At 36.5% G+C, this 18,492-nt stretch overlaps 1 protein-coding gene across 38 annotated transcripts in view; it reads right to left on the reverse strand.

The window, feature by feature from the left end:
- The window catches only part of ANK2 (ankyrin 2), a 719,880-nt gene that overhangs the window by 122,577 nt on the left and 578,811 nt on the right, over positions 1 to 18,492 (reverse strand). For 36 of the 38 annotated variants that reach the window (XM_055274818.1, XM_055274814.1, XM_055274796.1 and 33 more), the window contains 4 exons: positions 13,476 to 13,574; positions 7,404 to 7,601; positions 5,192 to 5,290; positions 4,929 to 5,027 (listed from right to left, as the gene is read on the reverse strand). In XM_055274818.1, coding sequence (XP_055130793.1) covers positions 4,929 to 5,027; positions 5,192 to 5,290; positions 7,404 to 7,601; positions 13,476 to 13,574 — 495 coding nt within the window. The remainder of the gene's footprint in view (positions 1 to 4,928; positions 5,028 to 5,191; positions 5,291 to 7,403; positions 7,602 to 13,475; positions 13,575 to 18,492) is intronic. The other 2 variants (XM_055274823.1, XM_055274824.2) reach the window with 1 other exon arrangement.

Consider the following 18,492-nt stretch of genomic DNA (forward strand, 5'->3'; position numbering starts at 1 on the left):
TCTTTTATAAAATGATGTATCATTGGAATGCTAATATTTATCTTCAGACTTTAGATGTATGGCAAGATTTTTCCCCCCTGCACAGACAATCATGATTTCTAACTTGTTTTCTATATCATTTAAAACCTGTCTCTAAATAGATGAGGCTAAGATCTTCTTTTTTTTTTTTTTTGAGACAGAATCTTGCTCTGTTGCCCAGGCTGGAGTGCAGTGGCATGATCTTGGCTCACTGCAGCCTCGGCCTCCTGGGTTCAATCAATTCTCCTGCCTCAGCCTCCCGAGTAGCTGGGATTATAGGTGCCTGCCACCATGCCCAGCTAAGTTTTGTAATTTTAGTAGAGACAGGGTTTCATCATGTTGGTCAAGCTGGTCTTGAACTCCTGACCTAGTGATCCACCTGCCTCGGCCTCCTAAAGTGCTGGGATTACAGGTGTGAGCCACCGTGCCCAGCAAGGCTAAAATCTTCTAACTACAGTTGTCCCTCTGTATTGGTGAGGGATTGGTTCCAGGTCCCCTGTTTCCCCCACCAATACCAAAATACATGGATGCTCAAGTACTTTATATAAAATGGTGTAGTATTTGCATGTAACCTATGCACATAATCCTGTATAATTCAGCTCTATATTACTTGTAATACCTAACACAATGTAAATGCTATATAGTTGTTATACTGTACTTTTTAAAAATTTTTGTGTTATTTTTTATTGTAGTTTTTTATTTTTATTTTTTCAAATATTTTCAATCCAAGATTGATTAAATCCATGGATTTAGAACCCACACATACAGAAGCTACTGATACATAGGGCCGATGGTATTCAAACAAAACAAAACAAGACCAGTTGCAGTGGCTCAAGCCTGTAATCCCAGCATTTGGGAGGACAAGGCAGGAGTATTGCTTGAAGCCAAGCATTCAAGAAAAGCATGGGAGACACCACAAGATCGCTTCTCCAAAAAAATAAATAAATAAATTAGCCAGGCATGGTGGTGCATGCCTGTAGTTCCAGCTACTTGGGAAGCTGAGGCAGGAGGACAGCCTGCGCCTAGGAGGTTGAGGCTGCAGTGAGCCATGATCTTGCCCACTGTACTCCAGCCTGGGTGACAGGGCAAGGTCGTGTCTCAGAAAAACAAAAACAATACTCCTCAAATCTTTATGCTATTTCTAGGTCTGATAAAAGGCTAGCAATTTTACTAATTTTGGTAGAAATGACGATAAGAATAAATTTCCTTATAAGAAGTTAAAAGTCAAAGAGGTCCCAGGAATTCCTACACAATGACAAATTTTCATCTTTATTATTTATTTATTTATGTAGAGACAAAGTCTCTCTCTGTCCCCCAGGCTGGAGTGCAGTGGTGCAATCTCGGCTCATTGCAACCTCCGCCTCTTTGGTTCAAGTGATTCTCCTGCCTCAGCCTCCCAAGTAGCTAGAATTACAGGCCACCATGCTTGGCCTTCATGTTTATTTTTTAAGCCAAGCTTTATCAATAAGGGGCTTTCAAAATCTGTAATGTTTCCAATACTGGCCAATATTTCTAAAGCCTTTACTTTATACTTAAGTTTTTTTTATGGGTTTTACACACTTGAAATTGATGAGTTAGATATAGAATCTAATTTAAAGCACTAAGGCTTAAATTCAAACAAAGGTTATGTATAAACACATACATGGTCTCTCCACTTTATAATAATGGTCTTGTTTAATTATTATCATAATGCCTCTGGCATAATAGACTTCTACTGTAAGTTGCCCTTAATCGTCTTTTATATTAATATTACCATTGTTTATATATAAAAATAAATAAGAAAATGAAGGTCAGGATATATTGTTGTAATAAATAATTTCCATTTCTTGATTGTCAGGCACCCTATTTTATTTAATAGCCTTGTCTTTCTTATCTCAAGCTAATGAAATTTAAGGATTGGGGGAAGTTTTTAAGCATAATATAATGTGTGAACTTTACCATTAGTCCACTGATTTCTTATGGGAAGGAAGATAAAACTTTGTAAGACCTTGCATTCTTTCTTGATAGTTGTTAAAATGCTTAGTTTTCTATTCCTATGGTTATTGATGAATACTTTGGATTATGGATGTGTTGTAATTGGCAGTTCAGCATTCTAAGTTTCAAAGCGTACTAATAAACCTTCTGGAAAAGGAGATTTTCAGTTAAAAAAAAATGTCTATACGTGATTGAGTTACTGGTACACCTCACACTTGGAGTGAATTTTCAGGCAAAAACAAGACTAGCAAGAGAATGGGTATGCTCATGTCCAAAGCAGGTACTAAGTTTCATGCCACTCTTCTCAGTTGTTAAAACTGACTCTGCTGACAGGGCTACATTGACTTCCACTTTGGGCGCATCAAGTTGAAAAGCATCGAAGCACAACAAATAGCATTGCATTCAAAAATGCAACATGATTTCAGGCAACACACAAAGGCTCCAAGGGTGGGGTGTTTTAGAGTCAGGAAGTGACCAACTCTGACACAGCAAGCAGGCAGTCAGTGTTCACACGGTTTCTTCATCAACTTGCAAAGAATTTTGGATCCAGTAGCTATATCCTCATGTTCTGAGAAAACACAACTTCACAGGCATCCCATTGCTAGAGAAAGTTAAATTCCTCTAAATGTAGGATTGCCAGATTTAGCAATTAAAAGTACAGGGCAGCCAGTTAAATTTTAATTCCAGACAAACAACAAATAATTATTTTGCTATGTCTTAACTATTGCATGGGTCATATACAAAAGTTTATTTTTCATCTGAAATTTAAATTTAACTGAGAGTCCTATATTTTACCTGGCAATCCTATCAATAGGTATCTGCTTCCTGAAGGACATATCTTACAAAACATAACTAGAAAACACGGAAATTATATTGGCATGTGCCCCTCTCAAGAATTTGTTTTGAGGGAGCTGGATGGAAAGATAATATAATGGACAAATGAACAGATAAAATGAAGAACTTTAAATGACTAACAGTTGGAAGCTAAAGTTTAATATAACGATTGTCCAATTTGAAAGTCTTCAACAACCTGAAAAACATGTCAAAATTGTTTGTTTCAATTAATATTTTATGTTTATTTGAAAATATATGTACCCCATATAACTTTTTTAACAGAAGGGAGTATAACTCCATAACCATCTGAAGATTTGGAATTGGTCAGTGAAGATGCAAAGTAAGAGTGGCCACAAATTCCACAACCATTTTATATGGATTATTCTTTGAAGATTTTGTAAAAATCTCCACTAAAAGAGATTAATTTAGGGGATTGCAATCAAGCAATCCACAGAATATTCTTGTACATGTTATCATTATAATGTGATAACATATTGTAACAATGTCACTATTGCTCCTCTGATCCTATAGGCATTGGAATGCAAATAAGAAAAGGTGGAGACAAAAAAGGAAAAGGTGGGCAAGAACACAGAGGTTTTTTGCTTGTTTCTTTTGTTGTTTGTTGTTGTTGTTGTTTGTTTTTTGTTTTAAAGTTACTGGCCTGTAAGTAAGTCTGTTCAGGTCTCAATTTAAAAAAAACAAAAAAACAGGTAGTCATCTCAAAAAAAAAAAGGGGGGGGATGATGATTGCTTTTAAAGTTCTAAGAATGACTAGAAATTAAACTTATGTTGGCACATTGTGAAATTACTCTTATGTCTAATGGAGTAAATAAAGATTGGCATATAATATTATGACCTTAGGACCAATAAGCTATAATTAAGAAAACTTATAAATATAGACTTTAAATTCTTCAATGATTTTATGCTCCAATTACTGAATAACATGGAGAGAGTATTAAATAATTTTTAAAATCAATTGAATTAATTCTCACAATGGATTTTCCTAGCCATCAGAAACTTCACTGTGGAAACGGTGTGTGAAATACAGAAAAAAAGAAATATGAGAGGGAATACAAATAAAAAGTGAAATTGGACATTCTCTTTCACAGCTTAAATGGAATGAGATGCCAAAAATTAGCAACAAGTGCCAATCAATTGCTTTTGAAAACATAGCTCATTTTAATAATAAGCACTAATATTTATTTTGAGAGAGTTATTTCTGGTGCACAAGTGAATCTCAATACTCTACTAGCCCTTCTTGAACTTCAAATACATGCCTGCACCTTGTGCAAGGAAGTTCTCTTGCTCAGGAGAACATTTGCATTCAATGATCTATCCTGATACAATGACCAAAGTTTAAAGGGGAAAAATCCAAGAAAATGAGAGATATACAAAGAAATGAGAAGTGAAAATCCTAATTTAGATTACATAGAAAAATTCTGAGACATCCAGTACTTGTTGATTGAATGAAAGTGGTCTGGAGACCAATATTCATTCCAGGATATGTGGTATAACTTTCAGCTAAGAGAAGCCTCCACTCTAGCAAATCAGATCAAATCAAAAGTAAAAATCAATGTAATGTCACAAAATGGGAAATCCATGTAATTGAAGAAGGAAGAGTTTGACAACAAGTAAAAGTCTCTGATATTGATCTATCTCTGGTTAATCTTTTGTTAAGATTAATTATGGTAATGATTTGATGTTTCTGTGAAAATTGCCTGGAATACAATTCCCTCAAGCAACTAGGTTGAGCCCTGAAGATTCTATTCGAACCAATTATCCATTCAGTTTCAGAGGAGCTTTTAAAATGTATTTTGTTTTAATAAATGCATTTAAGATGCATGTTCAATCCACCTACACCCAGAGTCTTAAGCTGTCTCACTTCATAGCTTCCATTTTACTTTATAACACCTCTTATCCTATCCAGGTTCTTTTCAGTGAAGTTCTGGTGATTATTTCAATAATATATTATTACAAGGGCCCTTCTCAAAGCTTGGTTGCTTACTTTGATGACATACACACAAACACACATACACACACCCACAATCTCTGTTCCTCTCGCTCTTTCTCCCTGGGGTTATTCTGACCCAAGCCATACTCACAATGTTAGTGACATCTGGAGAGGCTCCGTTCTGCAGCAGAAGGAGGACAATGTTCAAGTGGCCCATGAAGGCAGCCACATGTATTGGTGTGAGGCCAGACTGCGAAACAAAGCAACAGCAGTTTTACTCCTCTGCACCGGTGGGGCTTTGGGGCTTCTTCAGATAAATAAAACTTGAGTGAAGAGGACAGAAGATGAGAAAAAGGAAAGGGAGGAAGGAGTAAGAGAAGGAATGCTTTGTGACTAGCTAAAACATTTTTCTACCTCTGTTATAGCTTGGATTGAAGCCCCATATTTCACCAGCAGTTCCATGACTTTGATGCGGTTTTTCTTGCAGGCAATGTGCAGTGGAGTAAAACCATTCTGTGCAAAAGACAATCAAGTTAGTTGAAAACATGCAGAAACAATTCTCACACAACACCATGCTGGCACATTGCAGGCAATAATGTTACATCGTCACATAATATTACCATTTCTTCAATCCCTGTAGGTGTTGGAATTTGGAAAGAAAAATGGTGATGTGTTCCTGTAGGCACTGAACTTCACTTATGTGTGGTGGGCCTGTACATAATTCTGTTTGTGTGGTTACAGAGAAAACAAAAGTGAAGAAAAATACACGGTTCTTCTCTTTCAATAAAGAAAAACAGAGAAGCAATTATATTTTAGAAGTTCTAGGATGTTTTAAGGTATATTGATTGTCCCAGTTATTAAATGACTTGAAGATGAATTGAAGATAAGCACATATTTTTCTGAAGGGCCATTTCTCGGAGCATAAGAATTATTCACCTACTTAAAAAATCTAATATACTGGCTTTGTAAGAAATATTTCAACTTTGCTACCACTTTCTTTATAAAGGGCATATTTCAAGTCAGCAGAAATCATTATGTTGATCATTTTTACATACAGAAGCTATATCTTTACATCATTTTTATAACATATATGCCAATCAGATAAATTTTATTGTATAAAGAAATGACTGTTAAGTTCTTGAATATTTTCATGTAATGTATGGAGAATTTCTGGGATAAATGCAAGGAGGTAGCTCTAGAGGTAAAGAAATGTGGGGAAGAAGTCTGTCAGGTACTTTCTAACTTGGCGAACTAGGCTAATACCCAGGAATTGGGACAAATTAAGTAAAATGTGTTAAATGGCTCCGCGCTTACTCATCATGTATTATAGTTTTTTAAATTTCAACAATGTTCCTTTGTTATGTCTATTCTGCCAGCTAACAATTTTGCATGTCCCAACATGGACCAATCATCAGTCAACGTTTATACACACTAGCACTTCTCAGGAAAGCATATGGTCTTACTTAAGCTGATGACTTCTTATTTTTCACAATAGAGTGATAAACATAATTAAGTGGTTAAGTCATTTCCCCTGTTCATGAGCTATACAACATGCCAGATAAAAATAGCCACATGCACATGCAGCACTTAAAATATTTGCAATTAACAGGCTGTGATATTTTATAAGCTTATTGACCACTATCCAATTAAAAATTAATGTTTTTGACTCCCTAGACAAAATGAATGTTTTCACATAATTACACATAATCTGGAAAATATATTCACTTCCCATGTAATTATCAATAAATTGATTCCAATGGAAAAATTCTCATAAAAATCATTTTTAATATTTGATGATTCTAATGATGGTTTCTCAGCTTAAATACTGATCATCTGAAGACCAATTTTAACAGACACAAACCATGTAAACATATAGAAAAAAGGATTTACTTTTAGTTTGAGAATTAGGACACAAGAGGCATAAATTAGTACGTGTCTAATACTTCCAATGATTATTGTTAGAAAATAAGTGAAGCAAGGAAGATTTATTCAATATCAGAACTGGGGAGACATAAAGCTGCTCTAGGGACAGCCTCTTGCAGTTTTCTCTTGAGCAATTCCTGAAATGGTATATATAAAATGCTCCCTGAAGCAGTAACACACTAGACATAGCTTTTCTATTAGCCTATGGTTGAGTAATCAAGTCGACAATGAAAATTTTCAAGGGAACTCTTCATAGGCTTACATTTTATACCCCCTTACATAGTCAAATATATTCACCATTAATTTTTTTTTCCAAAAAGAGATTAATAAATTCAACTTTCACACTCATGTTCTAACTTTATCTAGAGATATCTAGAATTTATTTTGTAATTTCCTATTTTTCAACTTCTATTTTCCATTTAAAACTGCTTATCACTCCAAAGGTTTCATATCTATCTGTTTGCAACTCACTAGTTTCAGAAATGTTATATTGGTGTTCTCTTAAATACATCTTTGCTCACCAGCATTTGCTAGCAAATAATGAACGTACGAAGTAGACAGGCTGATTGTGAAGAGTGACAAATTTAGCAGGATTAACTACGTATCTGTAACCATGCATTGCTGGTGTATGCATGTTGGTCAATGAATGTGGGTTTGTTTGTCTCAATCTGTATTCAGTTAATGTGGACTGGGCCAAGTTTACCAGGGCTCTGGCGTTCGGATTGGCTCTCTTGTCCAAAAGGAGTTTGGTTACACGGTAGTGGCCACAGTGCGCAGCAACGTGGAGGGCTGTCAGGTAGTCTAGGGTGACATCATCAACAGGCGCCTTGTGCTGTAACAGGTGCTTCACACATTCCACGTGGTCTCCCTGGGCAGCCATGTGTAGTGGAGACAGCCCATTCTGCACATTAAAAGAAAACAAAATAATGTGCATTTTTTTCCCATTATTTTCAGGTTCCAAAATACAGCAAAGTTGATTCTTGATCTCTAACACAGTTAGTGGCAGGGGAAAAAATAATTTCCATTTGACATCAGAATATATAGCAGACTATATTTCGTAGAGATGAACACTAAGAGATAATTTAATTTCATAATTATGCTACCATAGACAAAAATGCAAATTAGTATGTCTGTCATGAATGGTATGTGTGGCAATTTAGCCTGATTTTACAGTTATTAGGGTAATATTAAATACAGAAAAATAGATAATAGCTAATGCTTAAGTTATTTGTATCCAACTCCATGCATAGCAGTCTGCATTCATTTAATGTCTCTGCCTGCATTTCTTATAAATACAGAGGGAAGTGGGTGAATGAGAAGCAAGTGGGCGGGTCAGGGAGGTATGGAAACTTTGATCATCTTTTAGATCCATATTCCTCTGAAATTTTACGATTCCTTTTACCTATAGTATTAGGAAACTACTTGAATTGGTCTTGGAGAAAACAGGTAGGTAAGGGCTAGAAGAGTGTGAGGCAAATGTGGGCCATGTACCAATGACCTCACAACTTTTACATTTGAGGATAATCTAAATTCGTCATCATTAATATGGACAAAACAGCTTTAGCCTTAATTCTAGAACAAGGTCAACAGCAGGAACACAAGAAAGCAGGATAATGCACTGTTCATCAGACTCGGTAAGACTGTCATTTTTTTTAAAGCGAAATAAATAAACTGTCAGGAAACAATATGTAAACTTAGGAAAAAACTAAATTTAAAAAAACAATTTGCCTATGAAAGAGATGGGACTATTGTCTTTTCTTAATACCAATGCAAACATGGCCACTAGAAAAAGGATTGTTGGCCAAGTATCCAGTTTGGCAGTCATTACATTCAACAAGGCAGAAATTGTATGTGGATATTTTACCAGAAAAGGCCCCCCGTCCAATATTCTCAACAAGGAAGGTGATTTCAACAGTGAGGGACAACAAAAACAAATATATTAATTCTTAATTGTGGTAGAGTATATGTGACTTACAAATTATTCATATATTTTGAAATAATCTTCATTCATAATTATTGCTTTCATATTTAGAAGTTCATTAAATAAGTTTAGAAAAGAGCAACAGGCTGATGAGAAGTATTTATGCATTGAGGGGAAGATAATTGCAAAGTGTAGAAGAAATTCAAGCCTTGACGATGTTTGAACTGGAGTGTTGCATGTTTCTTTGAAAAATTATCATTCATTGATGCTGTTTTACCTGTTTGAAGGTTATTTATGTGGAAAATAAAATATTCATCATCTAATCTTTTGTTGATTTTACACATATTTACTTAGCACCTACTCAAGCCCTGTTCAAGTGCTTTGGATACAGCAGGGAACACGACAGGAAACCCCTGTCTCCATCGAGCTTACATTCTAGTGTGGAAGACAGACATACAATTTAAAAACAATAAGAATTAAAGTATATAGTATGTTGGATGGCCTATCAATGGAAAGGAGAAAACAAAAACACAGAATGGCCTAGGGAGTTGGTGTACGTGAGTGCAATTTTGATTGGATGTCCAGAAATGGCCTCACTGAGAAGGTGAGTTTTGACATGAAGGAAGTAAGAGAGCCAGTCTTGTTGACTTGGGGGAAAAACACTTAAGGCTGAGAAAAGGCAAGTACAAATATATTGTGTTAGGATTATAACTGGCATGATAGGTATCAATAATCAGTAAGGAGAAGAATGTGGTTTAAGGCAAGTGAATGAGGAGGATGGATAAGAGGAGGAATTCAAAGAGGTAAGAGATCTTGCAGGTTTGAATTTTACTCAGAGATACATGGGTTGCCTTTGGAAGATTTAGGGCAACAGGATTACTCTTGCTGCTGTGCTGAGAATAGACTATATGGACAAAATGCAAAAGAAGGGAAGTAAGTTGGGGCCTCTTGCAGTCCTCCAGGTAGGGTTGATGGTGATCTGGACCAGAGTGGTGGTAATGAGATTGTTGGCAAGCTGCTTAGTGATACATTTTGAAGGAAGAGGTGACAGTGTTTGGTGACAGAATGTGGAAAGTGAGAAAAAGAAGAGTCCAACATGACATGAGGTATTTGGCCTGAGAAACTAAAAAAATTAGATGGCCATTTGTTGAGATAAGAAAGATAACAGGAAGATTGGGTTGAGGGGTGGGTATTATATCCAGTGCTTAATTTTTGAGCTTACTAAATTTGAGATGCCCAGGAGACATCCAAGTGGCAATGGGGAGCTGACATCTACATATGGAATTCTGGAGATGCACACTCATGGCACCAGCATACAGGTACTATTTAAAGATAGAACTGCATGAGATTTCATAGCAAGTGAGTGTCGATGGAGAAAAGATACAAAGACTGAGCTCTGGAGGTTCTAACATTCAGAGACCTGAGAGATGAGGAGGAACTAGCAAAGGAGACTGAGAAGTGGCAGCTAGGAAAACAGAAGGAAAGTCAGAAGAATGTAATGTTCCAGAAGGTAAATAAAGAAAGTGTTTTGAGAGGACAGGACCAAGCAATCACACCAGATGATAGTAACAGGAGAGAATGTAGACTACATGGGCTCCAAGTCATGTCACTGGGTAGATATGGATAGATATGGAGGTAGGAGTCTCTGGAAATTATATTCCAATTGCTTGAATTCTCTCAGTGTTATGGGAAATGAAGACAAGGAAAGAAGTCTAAGAAGTTTGAAGAAAATATAGACTGGTCAGATAGCAGGGATCGAGAGTGAACAGACTTAGAAAATAGAGTGAGATTGTCAGGCAGCATTACCAGCTGACTTGAGGTTAGTGATCATGAATCTAAAATGAGCACAGTTAGTGTGGCTGGGTGTTTCCTGTAGCCACATTTGGTTGCATGAATGTGAGTTGAATTTAATTGAGTGAAATGTAGGTAGTATAAATATGTGAGGGAGTAGCATAAATGACTATGAAATTTGTGCTGGGCAGAGGTAAGGGCATGATGTGAATGAGGAAGAGTGAAACTATGACTGAAGGACCAAGCAAATAAAAGAATTTCGGAATTGGGGTTCTGAAGAGAGTGAGCTGAAACATAGGAGGGGCTGGCAAGTGTGAAGTTAGACACAGAAATAGATAGAGGGTTTACAGTTACCTAACTGAGAGGCCAACTAGAAGAATTATTTACTGCTCTAATCAAGATCATTAAAGTCACCAAGAATAAGAAGGGGTTGTGGTGAGGAGTCACAGTTTGCTGAGAGCTAGAATTGACAAAGAATGAGGGGGGTGACACTTAGATAGTTGCTTCAGAAGAAAGAATGGGTGATTTAAAACTAGGAGTTTTTATGGAAGGTAATATGGTTTGGCTGTGTCCCCACCCAAATCTCATCTTGAATTGTAGCTCCCATAATTCCCTTATGTTGTGAGAGGGACCCAGTGGGAGATAACTGAATCACGAGGGCGGTTTCCCCCATACTATTCTCGTGGTAGTGAATAAGTCTCATAAGACCCGATGGTTTTATAAGGGGAAAGCCTTTTCACTTGGTTTTCATTTTCTTCTCTTGTCTGCCACCATGTGAGATGTGCCTTTCACCTTCTGCCATGATTGTGAAGCCTCCTCAGCCTCGTGATTGTGAGTTCCTCCCCAGGTGGAACTGTGAATCCATTAAACTTCTTTGTAAATTGCCCAGTCTCAAGTATGTCTTTATCAGTAGCGTGAAACAGACTAATACAGAAGGGGAGGGAGAATAGTCTAGCATTAGGCACCTATTCCACTCCCAAGAGAGCAGTATCCCCTCACTCCAACCTGATTAGTTCATCTTCTCTGTGTTTATTACCCTATACATATCTCTATTTTTTGTAATTATCTTTTTTTTTTCTAACATGCCCACTAATTTCTGAGCTTCTTGCAGCTACAGATTGTGTATTATGGCCGGGCGTGGTGGCTCATGCTTGTAATCCCAGTACTTTGGGAGGCCGAGACAGGTGGATCACAAGGTCAGGAGATCAAGACCATCCTGGCTAACAGGGTGAAACCCCGTCTCTCCTAAAAATACAAAAAATTAGCTGGGCGTGGTGGCAGGCACCTGTAGTCCCAGCTACTCGGGAGGCTGAGGCAGGAGAATGGCGTGAACCCAGGAGGCGGAGCTTGCAGTGAGCCGAGATGGCGCCACTGCACTCCAGCCTGGGTGACAGAGTGAGACTCTGTCTCAAAAAAAAAAAAAAAAAAAGATTTTGTATTATTCATCTTGATGGTGCCTTAGTGACTAGAACACTTGTCTGGCAAATTGTATCTACTCAATATTATATAATAGTTGGATGCATGAATACATGAATATAATTGTACACTCAGACACCCCTTATGCAGGATCCTTACATTTGAATGATACTTGATTTTACAGGAAAGACATTAAAAAAAATTCCATCTAGGTAACCTGCCATCTTCATTAGTGACATGACAATTACAAGCAAACTCTGCAGATAAGATTATTTTATGGTTTGTAAAGCATATCTGCCTATTTTCAACTTGATATTGGTTTTTGTATTGGTTGTAACATAATTGGTCTGAAATTTTGTTATTTCCATTTAAATTTCAATGTTTCTTTATCAAAACTTTCCATAATTATCTCTGCATTACCCAGCCCAAATTGTTGCATTTTAAAGACAGATCTATACAACATTCACAGTATAGGTATGAGAATAAAAATAATGCAGATAATTATTTCTCTTCTTCATATGTTACTGATTTGAAGCCACTCTTTTATGGCATGTGGGCACATCTTTACAAATTGAGTTCATTCTACACATGTCTTAAATGTATGGGCTAGTTTTGTTTCAAATGATTTCAATTATATATAAATTGAAAAATATTTGTTTGTGTCAATTGCCTTAGTTTCTTCAGCTTACCCTAGCAATAGCATTAGTTGATACCAACTCTGTGGGGGGCGGTGGTATGAGGTGGAATGGAATAGGGAGAAAATATAACAAGTGCCCTTTGTCTAACTTTGTGTTGTATTTAAGGATCCAAGGTTGCTGCATATAACATTAATCAGCTCTGTATGAGTATCTTCAATTCGTGTCTCAAATATTTTCTGATAACACAATGTAGGGTTGGATAATAGAGAACTATACAATAATAAAAGCATTTAAAATACATTTGATAATGAAAAATCTTCAGCAAACCAACTCACAGTGTGGTGTTCATGTATATGGAAAAGTGCTTCTCCCATGTTTGAGCATATTGATAAAACGAGAGGAAAAAGGGCTAGATGCAGTATGTCATAAAGAAAATATGCTTGTTTAATAGTTCTTCGTAGGTGGCCTATTGCAACTTGTGCTTTCCAAATCACCTCTACTAATCTTCAACATAATCAACCAATGCCACTGTTGAGTAATTACTTTTTATTAGTATTGCCTAAGAGATAAAGATTGGATGAGCAAAAAGATTCATTTTGTGTTGCTAATTGTTCTGCTTTAAAAGATAATTTTATATATGTTTCATAGTCATCTGAATCATAAAAATCTAGACTCAGAATCTAAGAGATATTCTCATTTATATTTAAAATACAGATGTATTCGGATTTCCATCTGCAGTAAGAATAACAGGTAAAAATATAGAAAAAAACTTGAAGGCACACATTCAATACATCTTAATGCATATATCTGTTTATTTTAATAATTTTTAAGTGGTTTGATACATATTCCTATTCCTAGCACACAATTATTATTATTTTTTTTTCCTAGCACACAATTATTAAAGAACTAGAAAATGCTTGCCTGATGCTTCAATTTAAGAAAGAATAGAGATAATATATCAAGTGACTTAAAGATTTCTTAGGATCCCATCTTACTCATAATGACTCACCTTAGTCCTTGCCAGCAAGGGAGCACCCCGTTCCAACAGAAGTTCCACCACTTGGTCATGCCCACTTCGTGCAGCACAGTGAAGTGGTGTCAACCCATCCTGCCAAAAGAATTAAAGAATTAGGCCCAAGTTCACTTAAAAAAAAATCCATATTTCATCTATTGCAACCATAAAGAGGGAGTTCCTAAACTCAATCCTGATTACTCAATAAAATCAGTAATAGAACTGCAATTTGTTAAATGACCAGAAAGATGAGTGAAAGAGAAAACAAGTCAGAAAGACATCTTGACAGAGAACAAGAAAGAGAAAGGGAAAGACAAACAAAACAGAGACAGGGAGAAAGCAAGAGAGATCCCCTGTGTGGACATTGGGTCAGTGTAATGAAATTGGCTTCTGGTCGTGTGTCGGCGTATTCAAGAAGATGGAAAAGCACAGTATGTGGCATTTATTGAACTTTAAAGCTCTGCTCCCTGGAACCGAAAACAGGGATTATATTAGGTTATACTGTTTTCATTTTGTTTGTTCTAATATACTTCTACCTAAAAATTTTTCTTAGTGTAATTTTTTCATATATGTTCTCTTTTGAATTGTCACCACTTTCATAAGTTCTCCTAAAATGCTTCCTAATGCTTGTAAAAGTGAAGGGTCATTTTTTCAGACTATTTTAAAGACTTTCACACATACATTTCAACATTTTAGAAATCACATAATTGCTTCCCAAAGATGAACTTTATTATTAATAAATAGAACTCTAAATTTATCAAATAAAATATGGCAGAATTGTATGCTATATTATTTATAAAACTTTCTGATCTTAACACTTCTGGGATAGCCTCTTATTCCAGAGCAATCCCCAAGTGCTCTCTGTCTTTTATATTTTATTTCTCTTTAGGGTAGCATGGCCAAAAAGCAGAGTGGGTGGGAAATGTGAGGCAAAATGTAATTAATGGTGAGCAAGAAGTGACAGAGAAAATGAAATACTGAGTACGTAAATTTACTGGTGATTTGAGGCTGAAGGAAAAAGAAAAAAGATTGTCCCAAGGACAGAGGTGGAGAAGGTGGGTAAATCACAGAGAATGGATGGTGAGCAGTTAAGAGGATTTCAGCAGTTTCTGATTTATCCAGAACTCGAATGGCCTCTCGTTTGTGTCTCTACTTCCAGGACCATCTCTCCAGGTTATGCTTTACTCCAAACAAAAAGAATTCCTCTGAATCGCAACACTCTTTCTGATGCAACACTGGGCTTTCTATGCTAGATGTCTTCTGTTTGCCCCTCCAGACCTATGCTCTACCCTTCTCCTCTCTGCTCTGTGTCCCAACAGACTGGCCGCTCTAGCAGACATCAGTGAGCTGCCTTGTCCTCTGGCTTCCAACTAGGTTTGGCCAATGCAGCAAGACATGAAAGGGACTTCGAGAGACCTCCCAAATCCGGCTGTGTGTCTTTACCAAAGTTTACGTTCCTGCCAAAGCAGCTTTTCCACACAATTCTCTCCTTTGAAGTTCTGGGGGCCTCCTGTACTTCTCACTTTTTAGGTCAAGCATTGGTATTGAGTCCCGCTGTTACTAGCTAGGCCCTGGGATTCTACACTGTCCCTTGTCCCTTGTCTCTTTCCTACAGACTACACAATATTATAAATAGACCCTTCAATAATCTCTAATCAAATGATCAAATTTGGGCCTCTGTTTTTGGCTAGGACCTTGACTGATAATGATTCTTTGCTTTGTGAAATCCATTTAGCTAGTATGAAGATATTGAATAACCAAAACAGATTTTGCAGTTTTGGGTACCTAAGAATTAGCACGAAAAGACTGCCTTCTCAGAAAAAAAGTATTTAACTAGTGTAGTTGAAATGCTACATTATTTTAAAATTTGCCAGATAGGAGCCTAAAAGAGTTGTTTCAGCAAAGTGATGACAATGATTACACTTTTGTATCCTGATAAAAGCACCCTGTGGTGGAACTACAGAGCATTAGTTGCTACATAACTTACCTAACAATTAGATATAGCATGGTTTCTCAAACGTATTCTTGGTGAGGGCTTTGTGGAGACCCAGGGTTTGAGGAATCCCACATGGTGAACAGAGACATTATATGTAACAGTTCAGTGTGTGGACTTCGGAACCATGGAACCCTGCAGTGAATCTCAAATCGGTCACCATGGATGAATCTCTCTAAGGCTCAGCTTCATGATACATAGAGTGGAGATGATGTTTCTCACCCTATTTAACTTGCAAGCCTTGTTTGAAAGATGAAGGAGGGAATGCCATCTTACATCTTTTTTAGAAAAGGCAGCATATTGCTTTCTGCAAATTACATGAAATAGTCTTTGTGTAATCATGTTGAAACCTCCAAAATACTCTCAGAGTAACAACAGGAGCTTTATGGAGAACATTTAATATACCCACAAGAACATCAAGGAACAATAAGGATTAAATTAGTTCTAAATCCTACATTTAATGATGCAAGGTGTCTGTGCTTATAAGATGTGTGAATGATGACATCAAATTCAAGTTACCCAACAGGCTCAATTTGATTAGATTTTGAATATTTTCTACAAAGCACATTATAAAGTTAATGCCCCAAAAAAATTCTTTTCAAGCTTTTGTATTCTAAAATCTTTTTATTTAAATTCTTAAGTTTGTAGTTGCAGGTTATGGATTTTTCCCTCTTCCAGAGACCCTTTGTGTTTTTTCTGTTTTTTTTTTGTTTTTTTTCTCTAGAATCAATTCATCGCACTGATGTACTATCCACCATGATGTGGATAATTCTGATAAAGGTAGATCAATCAACACTGGAGGGATGCCACTTATGTAGTTTCTTTATCTTTTCATATTTTCCCCCTTCTCTGCTTAGGTCATTCTTTCAACAATGTATTCTGAAGTTTGTGTATTCACATGGGTAGGCTCTGCTGATTACCAAGCTGTGTATCCTAGGTCAAGTTACATAATTCATTTTTCCCTTTGGTAGTCTCATTTCTCAAATGAAGACCTCCATATACTCTCAACAAGAAAATAATACACACTTTATAAGTTGTTAGAAAGATAAAATAAGACGATATTTGTAGAGTACTTAGCAGGGTGCCTAGAACAACATACGCATATGACAATTGACAACCATTATTGTTACTGCTTCAATCATTACACCTAATAACAAGTAAGAAGGGTGATTCCTTTTCCCTATGTGTTTTTTGTTCATCATCCTTTAGTGTTTTTGTACACTTTTTATTGTTTGCATTGAAATATGTTTTTTAATATTTTAAACATAATCCTAATATGGGGTATCACCACATTTAAATAATAAATAAGTTTAAAAACAAAAAAAAGAATAATGCCTTTAATAAAGCCTAAATTTATAATTTCATTTTAACTAGCTATAAAATTTATGTTTTCACATTGAAATGAGGTCTTTCAGATACCAATAAAAGGCTCTGGTGCAAATGTCTTAGAGTTTCACATTAGATAGTAGTCAATGATGAGAATGCCAACAAGATGGAAAATGTCTCAATGATTGCCAAAATGGTGGTGAGAGCCAAGAAATAACTGTGGGTAATATTTGTTTCTTAATTATCTGAAAGCCTCTACAGATCTTGCTATTCTCTAGATAATAAAAACCTTATGAATGAGAAAAATAATGAGAAGATCAGGGTAAGATCCTTGACAGAATATACTAAATTCAGAATATTTGTGGTTAATTGAAATGCTGGGGTAAATTGAGATGTCAACAACAACAACAACAACAAAATGAAAACATAGTACTTTAAAAACATTCCGGCTGGGTGTGGTGGCTCATCCCTGCAATCCCAGCACTTCGGGAGGCCAAGGCGGGCGGATCACCTGAGGTCAGGAGTTTGAGACCAGCCTGACCAACATGGAGAAACCCTGTCTCTATTAAAAACACAAAATTAACCAGGCACATGCCTGTAATTCCAGCTACTTGGGAGGCTGAGGTAGGATAATTGCTTGAACCAGTGAGGTGGGGGTTGCAGTGAGCCGAGATCACACCATTGCACTCTAACCTGGGCAACAAGAGTGAAAACTCCGTCTCAAAAAAAAAAAATTTCATACGTAGAAGCTTTATTATATTCTCTAAAAATATAGTCGAAACCAAATTAAACATTTATATAGTTTATCAATGTTTTGATTTAGGTGTCACTACCTAAATCTCATCTTGAATTCTATTTCCCATAATCCCTATGTGTCATGGGAGGGACCCAATGGGAGGTAATTGAATAATGGGGTGGTTACCTTCATGCTATTTTTGTGACAGTGAGTTAGTTCTCATGAGATCTGATGGTTTTATAAGGGGCTGCCCCCTTCACTGGGCACTTATTTCTCTCTTCTGCCACCATTTGAAGAAGGATGTGTTTGTTTCTGCTTCCGCCATGATTATAAGTTTCCTGAGGCCTCCCCAGCCCCGCAGAACTGTGAGTCAATTAAACTTCTTTCCTTTATAAATTACCCAGTCTTGGGCAGTTCTTCATAGCTGCATGATAACTAACTAATATAAACATTTTTCTATTTTTAAATACATTTCAAAAGGCAAAAGAAAAAGCAAAACATATTCATTTATTTTAGTAATCGAATATTATAGTTCCAGAATTGGCCTCCCAATTCTAACACACAGTCCTTGATTTCAGTATTTACCTCCTACTTGAGTTTGCCTTTGGTAAGAGGGATATATGTCTGTTAGCTGTAGCCAGAATGAAAAGAACTCAGCAATGCTTTTAAAATCCTTCTACTTAACTGATGAAGACGTATTTCAACTTATGGGGGGAAAGTTTAGTGCTAAAAAAGACCAATGCAACCCTATTCACAATAGCAAAAACTTGGAACCAAGACAAATGCCCATCAATGATAGACTGGATAAAGAAAATGTGGCACATATACACCATGGAATACTATGCAGCCATAAAAAAGGATGAGTTCATGTCCTTTGCAAGGACATGGATGAAGCTGGAAACCATCATTCTCAGCAAACTAACACAAGAACAGAAAACCAAACCCCACATGTTCTCGAT

The sequence above is a fragment of the Symphalangus syndactylus genome, chromosome 4 (assembly GCF_028878055.3).
Source record: "Symphalangus syndactylus isolate Jambi chromosome 4, NHGRI_mSymSyn1-v2.1_pri, whole genome shotgun sequence".
NCBI lineage: Eukaryota > Metazoa > Chordata > Mammalia > Primates > Hylobatidae > Symphalangus > Symphalangus syndactylus.